The sequence below is a fragment of the Caretta caretta genome, chromosome 1 (genome assembly GCF_965140235.1).
Source record: "Caretta caretta isolate rCarCar2 chromosome 1, rCarCar1.hap1, whole genome shotgun sequence".
Taxonomy (NCBI): domain Eukaryota; kingdom Metazoa; phylum Chordata; order Testudines; family Cheloniidae; genus Caretta; species Caretta caretta.
In genome coordinates, this window is record NC_134206.1 from 209033940 (window position 1) to 209048807 (window position 14868).

General features: G+C 46.6%; 1 protein-coding gene across 7 annotated transcripts in view; it reads right to left on the reverse strand.

Annotated features, from left to right (window-relative positions):
- The window catches only part of SPAG17 (sperm associated antigen 17), a 299338-nt gene that overhangs the window by 269371 nt on the left and 15099 nt on the right, over positions 1-14868 (reverse strand). The window contains exon 1 of one of the 7 annotated variants that reach the window (XM_048819714.2): positions 7613-7745. The exons of the other annotated variants lie outside the window; for them this stretch is intronic. Within the exon in view, the coding sequence (XP_048675671.2) occupies positions 7613-7639 (27 nt within the window). The 5' untranslated portion in view covers positions 7640-7745. Of the gene's footprint in view, positions 1-7612; positions 7746-14868 lie in introns of those variants that run through there. 7 annotated transcript variants of the gene reach the window in all.

Genomic DNA, 14868 nt, shown 5'->3' on the forward strand with positions numbered 1-14868 from the left:
TCCATGTCTAGTTGGCACCAGTATCAAGTGTGGTGCCCCAAGGGTTCGTCCTGGGGCTGGTTTTTTTCAACATCTTTATTAATGATCTGGATGATGGGATTAATTGCACCCTCAGCAAGTTCATAGATGACACTAAATTGAGAGGAGAGGTAGATACGATGGAGGGTAGGGATAGGGTTCAGAGGGCCCTAGACAAATTAGAGGATTGAGCCAAAAGAAATCTGATGAGGTTCAACAAGGACAAGTGCAGAATTCTTCACTTAGGAAGGAAGAATCCCATGCACTGCTACAGGCTGGGGACCAACTGGCTAAGCAGCAGTTCTGCAGAAAAGGACCTGGGGATTACAGTGGACGAGAAGCTGGATATGAGTCAGCACTGTGCTCTTCTTGCCAAGAAGGCCAATGGCATATTGGGCTGTATTAGTAGGAGCATTGCCAGCAGATCAACGGAAGTGATTATTCCCCTCTCTTCAGCACAGGTGAGGCCACACCTGAAGTACTGTGGCCAGTTTTGGTCCCCCCACTACAGAAGGGATGTGGACAAATTGGAGAGAGTCCAGCGGAGGGCAACGAAAATAATTAGGGGGTTGGGACACATGACTTGCAAGGAGAGGCTGAGGGAACTAGGGTTATTTAGTCTGCAGAAGAGAAGAGTGAGTGGGGATTTGATAGCAGCCTTCAACTACCTGAAGGGGGGTTCCAAAGAGGATGGAGCTAGGCTGTTCTCAGTGGTTGCAGACGACAGAACAAGAAGCAATGGTCTCAAGTTGCAGTGCGGGAGGTCTAGGTTGGATATTAGGAAAAACGATTTCACTAGGAAGATGGTGAAGGACTGGAATGGGTTACCTAGGGAGATGGTCCTGTTTTGAGTAGGGGATTGGACTAGATGACCTCCTGAGGTCTCTTCCAACCCTAATATTCTATGATTCTATGATTTAAACTTCACAGAGATGACATTGGGAGGTCAGCCTCCCTTATCAGCAACAGAATGGCTGTGCAGAATTAAAAAGTGGCCAAGAAGAACTAAGGAGGACTTTCTCTGTGAGGTTATGATGCACTCCGCCACTGAGAAACAGGAATTGAAGGAGTGGCGGGATAGCGAGAACAGGGACCGAAAGGAGACCGTGGCACACCAGAAAGAAGCCACGGAGTGGCTCTTAAATGTTATGGAGTGCCAAGTGGACACGCTCGAGGTGATACTAGTTCCTCAAACTGAGCAGCTCCACACCTGCCCTCCCCTGCAGCTGCTGTCACAAAACTTTCACATGTGCCCCCACCCCTCACCCCCAACACACTGTTATCAACCTCCTGGCTCCACTCTCTACATGCAGCATTCCATTACTCCCGCCTCACAGTCCAGCAGTGTGGACTCCCACTATCCACTGCACTCAACACCAATCCCTCTGCAGTTTGGCCCTGCTGAAGTACAGCACCCGCTCCAAAGGAGAAGGTTGGGTATGATCCCTGGACATACACAAATCTGTAGCTGTCCCAGGACCCCTCCTCTTCTGGAGACCTTCCCTTCCCCCATCCCCCTCCCTGCTGATGTATTTTTGTCATTTGACTCTCTCCTCTGGTTGTTGTCTTTTATTAAAAGAATTGTGTTGGTTTGAAAGCAATCTTTATTCTATTAAGTGAAAGCAAAAAGAGCACTGCAAAGCAACATGCAATTATGTTAAACCCCCTTATTGCAACATGTGTACCAGTCACCTCCTAGCATTACAAGCACTGCAATCCTGAGCATAGTAACAAATATTAGTGGCTTTCAGCTTCAAATTGCTGCCTCAAGGCATCCCTGATCCTTATGGCCCCGTGCTGTGCCCCTCTAATAGCCCTGGTCTCTGGCTGTTCAAACTCAGCCTCCAGGCGCTGAGCCTCTGCGGTCCAGCCCTGAGTGAAGCTTTCACCCTTCTCTTTACAAATATTATGGAGCGTACAGCACACGGCTATAAGCACAGGAATATTGTCATCGGCCATGTCCAGCTTCCCATACAGACATCGCCAACTGGCTTTTAAACAGCCAGATGCACACTCAACAGTCATTCTGCACTTGCTCAGCCTGTTGTTGAACTGCTCCTTGCTGCTGTCAAGTTGCCCTATGTATGGCTTCATAAGCCATGGCATTAAGGGGTAGGTGGGGTCTCCCAGGATCACAATGGGCATTTTGATTTCCCCTACGGTGATCTTCTGGTCTGGGCAGAAAGTCCCTGCTTACAGCTTCTTGAACAGGCCAGTGTTCCGAAAGATGCGTGCGTCATGCACCTTTCTGAACCAGCCTGCGTTAATGTCTGTGAAACACCGATGGTGATCCACAAGCGCCGAGAGAACCACTGAGAAACACCCCTTGCGATTAATGTAGTCAGTGGCGAGGTGGTCTGGTGCCAGAATTGGAATGTGCACGCCATCTATTGTCCCTCCACAGTTAGGGTAGCCCATTTATGCAAAGCCATCCACACTGTCACGCATGTTGCCCAGAGTCAAGGTCTTTCAGAGCAGGATGCGATTAATAGCCCTGCACACTTCCATTAACATGACTCCCAACAGTCGACTTTCCCACTCTGAACTGGATAGCGACTGATCAGTAGCAGTCTGGAGTAGCCAGCTTCCACAGTGCCATTGCCACATGCTTCTCCAATGACAGGGCAGCTCTCATTCTCATGTCCTTGCGCCGCAGGGCTGGGGTGAGCTCAGCACATAGTCCCATGAACATGGCTTTCCTCATCCGAAAGTTCTGCAGCCACTGCTCATCATCCCAGATGTGCATCACGATGTAATCCACCACTCAGTGCTTGTTTCCCGAGCCCAGAAACCGCGTTCCACTGTGGTCAACACCTCCATGAATGCCACAAGCAATCTCGTGTTGTAGCTACTATGCGTGGCAAGATCAATGTCACACTGCTCTTGCCTTTGTAGTTTAAGGAATAACTCCACTGCTGCTCGTGACATGTTGGTCAGAGCAAGCAGCATACTGGTCAGCAGTTTGGGATCCATTCCTGCAGCCTGTAAGAGGCAGGGCATGCAGTACACAAACCGTTGAAAGATGGCGTCAAATGTGGATGGAAGCACAGGGATTGCTGGGATGCGAAGCAATGCATCACGGGGCATTGCAACTGGATCCATGATGCCCCACGGCCCTCTCTATCTTCCCACAAGTCTTAGTGGCAAAAGAGAAAGAGGTGCTCTGGGGGATAGCTGCCCAGAGTGCTCCGCTCCAAATAGCGCTGCAAGTGCCGCAAGTGTGAACACGCTATTGCGCAGGCAGCTGTCAGAGTGAACACACAACAGCTATTTTCCTTCTGCGCTCTCTGAGCAGCGCTGTAACTGCCGGTGCTGTAACTTTGCCAGTGTAGACATGCCCTTATTCTGTGCAGTTAAGAGCTCTGTCTGGGAGCACACCTCCTGTACGAAACTCGCGGGGGATGTGGGAAGGGCTGCCCTCCCTAACTGGTACCCTTGGTCACACACCCCCAAGTATGCCCCCCACTTTTACCCTCAGTGGCCCCTCCCTGCAGCTCCCAGCTGTTTGCTGCTGCCGCTCCACACAGCCACAGCTCCCAGCTTGCCAGCTCCAGCAGCTGCCATGCAAGGAGGAGACTCTGCGACACTATGTGACCAAGCGGGGCCAGGAAACTCTGGCAAAAATTGGAGTGGGGGGGGCTGAGGGGGGGAATGCTACATGTAGTCCTGAGCCCCGGCAGGTGTGCCCTGCCAGGCTGAAGCCCTGAGCCCCAGCAGGCATGTCCCAGTTCTCGAACTTCTGAAGATTGTCATAGGCGGGTCGGAGGATGAATAAGTTTGGCCACTCCTGGTATATACCCTAGGGTTCAGGTGTGTATGGTACTCTACTTTACCCTACTCCCCTAAGTCATGCTATACTGTCTACAATGCTTATACTGATGCCAGCTGGGCATGCAATGTCTGTACTCTTCATGCCACTGGAAATGTAAATGTACTTTTAGACTGAATATCAGGTAACATCTCTTAATTAGACTTTAGAATAACCTAATCTTCATTAATCTTTATTAGACTTTAGAATAATCTCCTTCAGGAAGTGGTGGAGTCCCCATATAAAGGCATTATACAAATCAATATTATGCCCTCACCTGAAATACTGTGTTCAGTTTTGGTCATATTATGTCAAAAATGATATACCAGTAATAGAGGGTATTACAGAAAGATGATAAGAATGATTAGAAGCCTGGAAAAACTTCCATGTGAAGAAAGTTTGAAAAGATTAGGACTGCTTACCTTAGAGAGGAGAAGATACTCCAGGAGGAATTCTGCACCAAAAAATTAAAAATTCTGTGCACAATACTTTAAAATTCTGCATAATTCTGTATATTTTATTTGTCAAAATAGCACTATATAACCATGCCAGTTTCAATTATTTAGATAATTTATTTCAAAATAAATATGTCAGCAACTATGTATGTAACAATAGAGACAACAAAAATAATTCCCCCAGGAGTAGAGAGTTAAAGAAATCGCTATGACAACCCAATTCCTGCTTCTCCACTTCCTAACCCACAGAGCCCAGCCAGGGGGCCAGAAACCGACATCCCTTCCCTCCCGAGCCCAGTCGTGGGACCCCCCCTAGCCCAGACACCTGCACCTTCTCCCCTGAGGCGGGGGTCTTATGGAAAAAAATAGTAAGGGATTATGTAATTAAAGAGAGTGTATCATAACAGGAGACCCAGTAATTACAGTCTTCTGCCTGTTTCTCCCAAGCCTGACCCCTTCTGCCCTGTCCATTCCAGACTCTCACAGTCCTGTCTCCTCCTTGAACGTCTCTGCCTGGCTTCTCTTTCCAGTCCCAGTTTCCATTCTTTCAGGCTCCTTGTCCTAGTCTCCTTCCCCAATCAATTCCAGTTCCATCCCACCTCCTGGCTTCTGTCTGATCTCAGTCTCTTTCTCTCACACTGGCTTCCAATTCTCCCTACCCCAGTTCCCTCCCAGTTCTCAGCCTCAGTCTCCTTTCCCAGCTAGTCCTAGTTTTACCAACCATAATCCCTGTCAGTTGCCAGTCCCAGTCCACCCCATCACCAGGTTCCTTGTTCCAATAAACTCCCTCCATTGCTTCCTCTCCCCTTCAAGTTCTGTTCTTTCCCCCTTTGCATTTGGGACAAGTGGCTTGGGCACTAGAAAGGGGGTATTAAGAACACACATGCACAAAAACAGATCTTCAGAGAATGTAGCTGACAAACTCTAACAAGTCAGTAGTGAGCATATGCAATCTGAGATTTTTCAAAAGTTTATAATGGGGCCAAATTCAAGCATTTTTTCATTGGCACAGCAGAAGGTACATCCCTGACACCAGGGCAACTCTCCTGCTACCTTTCAAGTCCTTGCTTCAATGAAAGGAAATGCTACATCTTCCCAATAAAACAGTTATAAGCAGGCCAATCGATGGGAGGAAGGGCAGGGGGGCAAAGGGTGCAATTGCCTAGAGGTCCAGAAGATTTAAAAGGTTCCGGGGGCCACCAGCCACGGCCATTGCTGCGGTAGCAGCAGTGGCTGCCGGGAACCCTGGGCCCTTTCAAATTGCCTGGGTGAGCTGCAGGGCTCCTAGGCACATGCGACTGCTTCAAGCCCTGTGCTTTGGGGGACCCCACGGGCCAGCGCGGTTGGTCCCAGAAGTAACGGTGTCCTGGAAGTGACAAATCGTCACTTCCGCCCTGGGCCCCGCCCTACACCCCCAGGGACAGCCCTGGCCCTGGCGCCCAGAATTGCTCTCAGTGGGCCTGGTTATAAGGACATTTTTAATATGGTCAAAACAATGTATTTTACAGTAATCTCATTCTTGGAAACAGCTATATTTACTGAAACAATTTTTGATGGGGGGAAAAATAAAGCCTGCAGCAGAGACCTGGCATGGAAAATTTCAGCCCAGATGGTTAAAGTTTGGCAAAATTATAGGCAACTGAAAACAGGGTCTTATAGTGGGAAGAGTCTGGCAACTACAATTATAGGTGTCCTTAACAGCTCTAACTGTAATAATAAGAATAATGATGGCTAGCACTTATAAAAATATTTCTGGGTCACTTTTTTTGTTTGTTTGTTGGGAGCTCCAACTCCTCCATGGTTTGCAGAAGGACATTGAAATTTGGATAGTCCTAGGATCAGAGAGGTTTTTTGGCTCCATGAAAATCTGTTCAAATTGAGGCAAATTATGTGCTGTTGAAAATTCCCATTTGTTTTTTGTTTTTGTCAGAACAGCTTGCTTTTGATGGCATGCAAAAAACCCTCCACTTTCTTAGCACTGCACATCCTGCTCCAGTATCACATTTCAGCATTTCACAAACTCAAACTGCAGATACAACATAAACAAACTGGATGCTCCTGGTCATGCTCCATAGAATACCCTTTGGCCTAAGGGAAAGTGCACAGCTCTAGAAGTACGTCTACATTGCATCTGGGAGCAAGCCTCTCAGCCCAGGTTCACAGACTTGTGTTAGTGAGGCTAACACTAGCTCATTAAAAATAGCTGTGTAGGGATTGCTTTGATGTTGCAGGTTGGGCTGGAGTTTGGGGGTGGACTTGAGAGCCAGAGCACAACATCAAAGCAACATCTGCACAGCTACTTTTAGCACAAACCTCACTGACACAAGTTTGTGGATCCGGACTGGGAGTCTCACTCCTAAATGCAGTGTAGACATATCTTAGGACACCAGCAACTGTGAGTTCTAGACTTACTTATATTGACGATTGTGTACAATTCTAGAATTATTCAAAGCCCTTGTTATTAAGCAGTTCCTCTACTTAGATATTTGGTTACCACTTACTCAATACTCTGACAAAGTACATTCACCTGCAAAAAATCCTGCACACCTTTCCAATTTTTTGGAATACTAACTTTTGATAGCAATGCCTGGTTTGATAAATATATACATAATCAGAAATTTCACTCAATATAATAAAATCACCAGAAACGACACATCCTGGGTAGTGTAAAGAGGCTCACTCTCCATTATAGTAACACACTGTTAAATAGAGAGATTTGATTACTATATTAATGTAGACTGTTTCTCTAAATGCAAGCACACTGTTGTAGTAATTATCATTTTGTCTCTGATACTTAACTTAGTATTTGTAAATCTATTAAAATGTCCTGAATACATCAACAGATAAAAACATACAAACAAAAACAGTTCCTCACACACAACTAAGAGTTTACACAACTAGAAGAATCCAGATCACTACGATGCTCAAATCCCATTCATTTAACCACACTGCCTATCAGAAACTGCCTGCCATCTTTGTCCTTAGTTATACTGTCTGTAAAATGAGGCTGGTCATTCATCTGTAACCCACTGTTTCAGTGTGAGATGTGTGCTCTTTTAGTGGCTGATTCACACACAATACCAGACTTCACTTGCTGCCAGCGAATACAGTAAGTCCCGTAAATCAAGCAGTAGAAGTCTATGCTGCAGTTCTGCATAATAATATCTATCTTTACCTTTTTCCTTTAAAAAACCCTAAAAAATTATATTAAAATATGCATAAGAACGTGATTAAGCTTGCAAATCAAACAATTGAAAGTCAGAAAATCCCTAAATTAAGGCTGCTCATCCATATGAATTATGATTCAGTTTTTAACTGCATAATGACATACCCTTTTTTTCCACAGGACCCATCTCATTCTGTCTGCAGGATGGAAAGTGCTCAGGGAATTAATTAAGACTATAATGTGAAAGAGGCTTTTGTTTGTAGGATCCCTGCCTCATTCCCTGTAGGTATGTAGTGAATGAGGCAATGGCCTGCAGAAAGAGAAAGGAAGGTCTTGTGGTTAAGACAGTAGAAATATAATGGGACAAATAATGGAAAGGCTGACAAGGACTTGCTCAATAAAGAATTAAAGGATGGTAATGTACTAAATGCCAATTTAACATGGGTTAATGGAAAATAGGTCGGTCAAATGAACTTGACAGCATTTTTTGATGAAATCACAAGTTTTGTTGATAAAAGTAACTGTTGACATAATATACATGGACTTCCATAAGACAGTTGAGTTAGTACAGTATGACAATATGATTAAAAGTATCAAACAAATTTATTATTGCACATATTAAGTGGAATACTAACAGATCTCAAAATGTAATTATAATGGAGAATCATTATTGAATAGTGTGTTTTTAGTGGGGTCCTATAGGGGGGACTGGTTTTCAGCTATTTATCAATGCTTTTTAATATTTCTATTAATGATCTGGAAGAAAATATAAAATCATTGCTGATAAAGTTTGCAAATAACATAAAAACTGGAGGACTGGTAAATAATGAAGAGGACAGATCACTGATCTGTCCTGGGTCCAGTTCTATTCAATATCTTCATAAATGATTTGGATAATAGCCTAAAGAGCACACTTATAAGGCCTCAGATGGACTACTGTGTCTAGTTCTGATACCAGCAATTCAAGGATATTGATAAATTGGAAAGAGTTCAGAGAAGAGCCACAAGAATAATTAAAGGATTAGAAAACATGCCTTATAGTGATAGACTCAAGGAACTCAGTCTATTTAGTTTTACAAAGAGGATTAAAGGAGAGACTTGATTACAATCTGTAAGTACCTATATGGGGAAGAAATATTTAATAATGGGCTCTTCAATCTAGCAAAGAAAGGCATAACACAATCCAATGGCTGGAAGTTGAAACTAGACAAATTCAGGCTGGAAATAAGGTGTAAAATTTTAACAGTAAGAGTAATTAACCATTAGACAATTTACCAAGGGTTGTGATAGATTCTCCATCAGTAACAACTTTTTAAATTAAGATTTCATGTTTTTCTAAAATATATGCTCTAGGAATTATTTTGGGGAAGTTTTATTGCCTGTGTCATACAGCAGGTCAGACTATATGATCACAATGGTCTCTTCCTGCCTTGGAATCTATTGAAGTTTGCAGATGACACAAAGACTGGTCAGGTGGCAATAATAATGAGGACAGGTTGCTATTACAGAGTCATTTGGACTGCTTGATAAGCTGGGTGTGATCCAGCAACATACATTTCAACATGGCTAAATGCAAGGCCATACATCTAGGCAAAAAGAATGCTTAAAGCAGTGGTTTCAACCTGTTTACCATTGTGGGCCACATATGCGGCCCAAAATGTGTTATGTGGGCCGCATCCAATACTACCTGTATGGCCCTGAGGATGTCACATGGGCCGCAGTTGTGTGCTGATTGGGCCGCAAGTGGCCCATGGGCCGCAGGTTGAGAACAACTCGCCTAAAGAATGGGGGACTGTATCCTGGAAATAAGTGACTCTGAAAAGGACCTAGGGTCCTGCTGGATAACCAGCTGAACATGAGCTCTCACTCTACTGTAATACTGTGGCCAAAAGGACTAATGTGATCTTTGGATGTATAAACAGAGGAATGTGGAGCAGGAAGGTTACATTACCTTTGAATATGGCACTTGGTGAGACTACTACTAGAATACTGTGTCCAGTTCTGGTGTCCACACTCCAAACAGAAAAAAAAAAAAAGGAAGAAGAATTTGAGGACTGGAAAATATGCCTTACAGTAAAATATTAAAAGACTTTGGGCAGGAATGGAACTGGAGGGAAGGCATACAGCAGGCCTTTTGACCAGAGTACAAGGAAAGCATCTGTCAGTGAACCCAGGCTGTGATCCACTCAGGAACAAAAAAGATGACATTTTTTGTTTGCTCTTGTTGCATACAGGTGCACTGGGGGAGTTCCTCACCACTAGAAAATGGACCTGGACACATCTGGGAGAAGAGACAACTTGTGGTGGCCTGCAAACAACCTGCTCACAACTTGCTCAGGTGGTCTGCCAGAGAGTTTTGAACTCCTGGAAGGTAAGCAGCTCTTAGGTTGATGGAACTGGTAATGCAGAAATTCCAAAGGAATCATAGAATCATAGAATATCAGGGTTGGAAGGGATCTCAGGAGGTCATCTAGTCCAACCCCCTGCTCAAAGCAGGACTAATCCCCAACTAAATCATCCCAGCCAGGGCTTTGTCAAGCCTGACCTTAAAAATGTCTAAGGAAGGAGATTCCACCACCTCCCTAGGTAACGCATTCCAGTGTTTCACCACCCTCCTAGTGAAAAAGTTTTTCCTAATATCCAACCTAAACCTCTCCCACTGCAACTTGAGACCATTACTCCTTCTTCTGTCATCAGCTACCACTGAGAACAGTCTAGATCCATTCTCTTTGGAACCCCCTTTCAGGTAGTTGAAAGCAGCTATCAAATCTCCTCTCATTCTTCTCTTCCACAGACTAAACAATCCCAGTTCCCTCAACCTCTCCTCATAAGTCATGTGTTCCACTTCCCTAATCATTTTTGTTTACCTCCGCTGGACTCTTTCCAATTTTTCCACATCCTTCTTGTAGTGTGGGGCCCAAAACTGGACACAGTACTCCAGACGAGGCCTCAATGTCGAATAGAGGGGAACGATCACGTCCCTCGATCTGCTGTCAATGCCCCTACATATACATCCCAAAATGCCATTGGCCTTCTTGGCAACAAGGGCACACTGTTGACTCATATCCAGCTTCTCGTCCACGGTAACCCCTAGGTCCTTTTCTGCCGAACTGCTGCCGAGCCATTCACTCCTTAGTCTGTAGCGGTGCATGGGATTCTTCCGTCCTAAGTGCAGGACTCTGCACTTGTCCTCGTTGAACCTCAACAGATTTCTTTTGGCCCAATCCTCTAATTTGTCTAGGGCCCTCTGTATCCTATCCCTACCCTCCAGCGTATCTACCTCTCCTCCCAGTTTAGTGTCATCTGCAAACTTGTTGAGGGTGCAATCCACACCATCCTTCAGATCATTTATGAAGATATTGAACAAAACCGGCCCGAGAACCGACCCTTGGGGCACTCCACTTGATACCGGCTGCCAACTAGACATGGAGCCATTGATCACTACCCGTTGAGCCCGACAATCTAGCCAACTTTCTATCCACCTTATAGTCCATTCATCCAGCCCATATTTCTTTAACTTGCTGGCGGATCACCTCCTGGCATAACTTTGTCAAATGGGCCCTGCCTGGTTTGTTTACATACAACATGGCTGCTGTGTTGTCTGTGAGTACCAACAAATTCTGCCCCTTGATATGCAGAAGGAAAGCCATGCAAGCTAAACTAATGGCCCTAAACTCCTTGCTATTTATATGGAAACTTAGTTCCTGAGGAGACCAAAGCCCCTGAGTCTTGGGGACCTAAGTGAGCTCTCCAACCTAGATCTGATTCATCTGTGACTAAAGTCAGTGACTGTTGTGGAGGGGCAAAGGCAACTCTCTCGCAAGCATCTGCAGGTTGTACGCACCAGTCCAGGGAGGACAAGACCTGAGCAGGTGCTTGAACCATCATCTCCATATGAAAACGGGCTGGTGAAAACACCGAGGCTAGCCAGCCTTGTTGTTTTCTGAAGTTCAGTATGGCCATGCTGCATCACGTAAGTGCACACTGCCATGTGTCCTACAAGTTTGAGGCAGTTCTGAACCATACTGATGGGATGGGCCTCTAGGTCTAGAGCAGGGGTTGGCAACCTTTCAGAAGTGGTGTGCCGAGTCTTCATTTATTCACTTTAATTAAAGGTTTCGCGTGCCAGTAATACATTTTAACGTTTTTTAGAAGGTCTCTCTCTATAAGTCTATATATTATATAACTAAACTATTGTCGTATGTAAAGTAAAGAAGGTTTTCAAAATGTTTAAGAAGCTTCATTTAAAATTAAATTAAAATGCTGATCTTATGCCGCCGGCCCGCTCAGCCCACTGCCAGCCTGGGGTTCCGTTCACCTAGGCCGGCAGCGGGCTGAGCGGGGCCTGCGGCCGGGACCCCAGCTGGCAAGGGGCTGGCAGCCAGAACCCCAGACCGGCAGCAGGCTGAGTGGGGCCGGCAGCCAGGACCCCAGACAGGCAGTGGGCTGAGCGGCTCAGCCCGCTGCCTCTCAGCCTGATGCCGGTCTGGGGTTCTGTCCGCTGGCTCCTGCCAGCCAGGGTCCTGGCTGCCGGCCCCACTCAGCCCGCTGCCGGTCTGGGATCCTGGCCCTGCCCACATAGAGTAGGTACCTACCTTCTCCCTGGTTCTAGCCCATTCTCTTCCTCTCTCTCTGCACTGAGCTGAGGGTGGGAGTGCACTGAGCACAGGTCTGGGGGTGAAGGAGCAGGCTGGGGGTTGGGGTGTAGGGTCTGGCCAGGAGCTAGAATGAGGGAGGGGGCTCAAGGTTGGGGCAGGAGGTTTGGGTGTGGAGTGCTTACCAGGGCAGCTCCCATTTGGTGCGAGCGGTGCAGGTGGGAATGTGCAGGGGGGGGAGTGATGCAGGAGCTCCCGTTTGGTGCTCAGGGTGGGAATGTGGGGGGTGCAGGAGTCAGGGCATGGAGTGTGGGGTTGCTGGGTATATGTGGGGGTGCTGGAGTCAGGGCTGGGGTCGTGGGGGGGATGCAGGGGTCAGGGCAGGGGTGTGTGTGTGTGTGGGGGGGGTGCTGGAGCCAGGGCTGGGGTCGTGGGCAGGTGCAAGGGTCAGACCAGGTGGCTGGCATGTGTGGGGGTGCAGGGGTCAGGGCAAAGGGCTGGGGGTGTGGGCTAGGGTCCTGGGGGTGCTCCCAGCTCACTGCCCAGAGCGGCTCATGGCAGGGGGCTGGAGGGGATATGCCCTGATTCCACCCCCGTTCCCCAAGGCCCCGTCCCCATCTCTTCTCCACCTCCTCCCCGGAGCAGTGAGCACGCTGTGGCTCTGCTCCTTCCCCTCCCTCACAAGGGCCATCAGCTGATCGGCGGCAGGGAGGAAGAGGAGGAGGGGCAGGAACCCAGCACACCGGCGGAAGAGGTGGGGGAGGGGGGACCTTGCCTGCCTGGGGTGGGGGGGCGGTGAAGAAAAGCTGGTCAGGGCGGGCAGGATTTTTAATGGCATGCTGCTGCCTGCTGGGGTCCTGGCCACAGGCCCAGCTCAGCCCGCTGCCAGCCTGGGTTCAGCAGCGGGCTGAGCGGGGCTGGCGGCTGGGACCCGGCAGGCAGCAGCGTACCATTAAAAATTGGCTCCCGTGCAGTCTTTGGCACACGTGCCATAGGTTGCTGACCCCTGGTCTAGAGCAATGATCCACATAGCTTGAAACCTCTGCTCCAGCAGAAAAGCCCTAGCCTTTGTAGAGTCCAGGACTGCCCTAATTAAGTCTATTCTTTGAAGAGGAGTCAAGATAGATTTCTCTGTATTGATTAGGAGCCCCTGTGCATTGAAAATGGACTGAATAACAGCTACATTGGAAAGTACTTAGGACCTGGATCGGCTCCTCACTAGCCAGTCATCCAGGTAAAGGAACACATGGATTCCCGACCTTTGCAGGAATGCTACCACTACAGTCATGCATTTCATGAATACGTGATGGGCAGCTGACAGGCCAAAAGGCAGTACTGTGAACAGATAGTGGGATCCGTTGACTGTGAATCTGAGAAACTTTCAGTGGCTCTGGTGAATCACCATGTAAAAATAGGTGTCCTTTAAGTCAAGCACAGCATACCAGTCCCTAAGGGATAATAGAGGCTAGAGTAAACATCTGGAATTTTGTTTTCTTTAGGCATTTGTTTAATTGCCTTAGACCTAAAGTAGGCCTGAGACCCCCTTTATCTTCAGGATTAGAAAGTAATGGGAATAAAATCTCTTCCCTCTGAACAACATAGGAACTTCCTGTAGGCCCCAATGAGGAGAAGAGACTGAAGTAGCAATACTCTCCTAGAGTAATCCACGAAGAGGGTTGAGGAAGGGGGGTGAGAAGGGGGAACAGCAATAAATTGAAGAGTGTATCCCAGTTCCACCATGTTTAAGACCCACTGATCCTTGGTGATGTGTGTCCAAGCTCTGAGGTAGTGGGATAGGCGCTTGGCAAAAATTTGGGTGGGGAAAAGACTAAAATGCTTTCCTATGCCTAGAAACTCTTCTTTCATGTCATGGTTGAGGAACAGTTGTGGAAACGCAGTGTATGTAGAAAGGTTGCACTGTGTCCTGTGTTGTACCTCTTCTGGAGACAAACAGAGAATGTCAACCTACAGAGCTGGCAAGCCACCACTAACTTCTCTTAAAGCAGTAACTATTTAGATAGCTAGCCATGTTCTAAAATGGTTGTTTTCTTAAAACATATTTATGTGGACTGTCCCATCCCCCTTCCCTCTGGCTTCTCTACACCAGTGTTTCTCAACAACCGGTCCATGGACTGGCGCCGGTCCCGGAGATCTGCCTGACACAGTTTAGGAAGGCAACAAGCCAGTCCCTGCTATCAAAAAGGTTGAGAAACACTGTTCTAGACACCACAATTTGGAGCTTTTTCTTATGTAAAATATTTTGGCACAGATATACTGTTCAGACATTGCTGTGGCAGACAAGAAATGGAGAGCAAAGGGATAGATGAGTATCTGTCTTATTCATTTAAAGTAAAAATATCTAAATTCTATTTGCATTGAAATAGTGTATTGTAAATTGAGGAAGTCTCTCTGATTCCGACATGAACCCTGCATGTTTTAAGAATAATAGGAAGGCATTTTGAATATTCTTACACAGTCTTTGGGTCTGGAATGAAAGAAAGCAATCTAGCTGGAGTGATTACAAATTTAGGAAAGACTATAGAAGACATTAAAATACAGAAGAATATTTAGAACCTCCTCTCTCCTCACCCAAGTTTATTCAAACTCCTTTACATAAAACCAAACAAATTCCCTTCCCCAGAGTCTAAATTCCCCTAAGTCACGCACACTAACATGTTGTGAGGGACTATGAAAAAGGTTCTCACAAAAATCTTGCTTAATTACAACTGCTCTGCAGCTCCTGGAGACAAATTTGTCTTTTCCTGCCCTTGTCATTGGAGGGTCTGGTAAACCAGCATTCTAGAGCAGACATTTGGACAAGCCTAG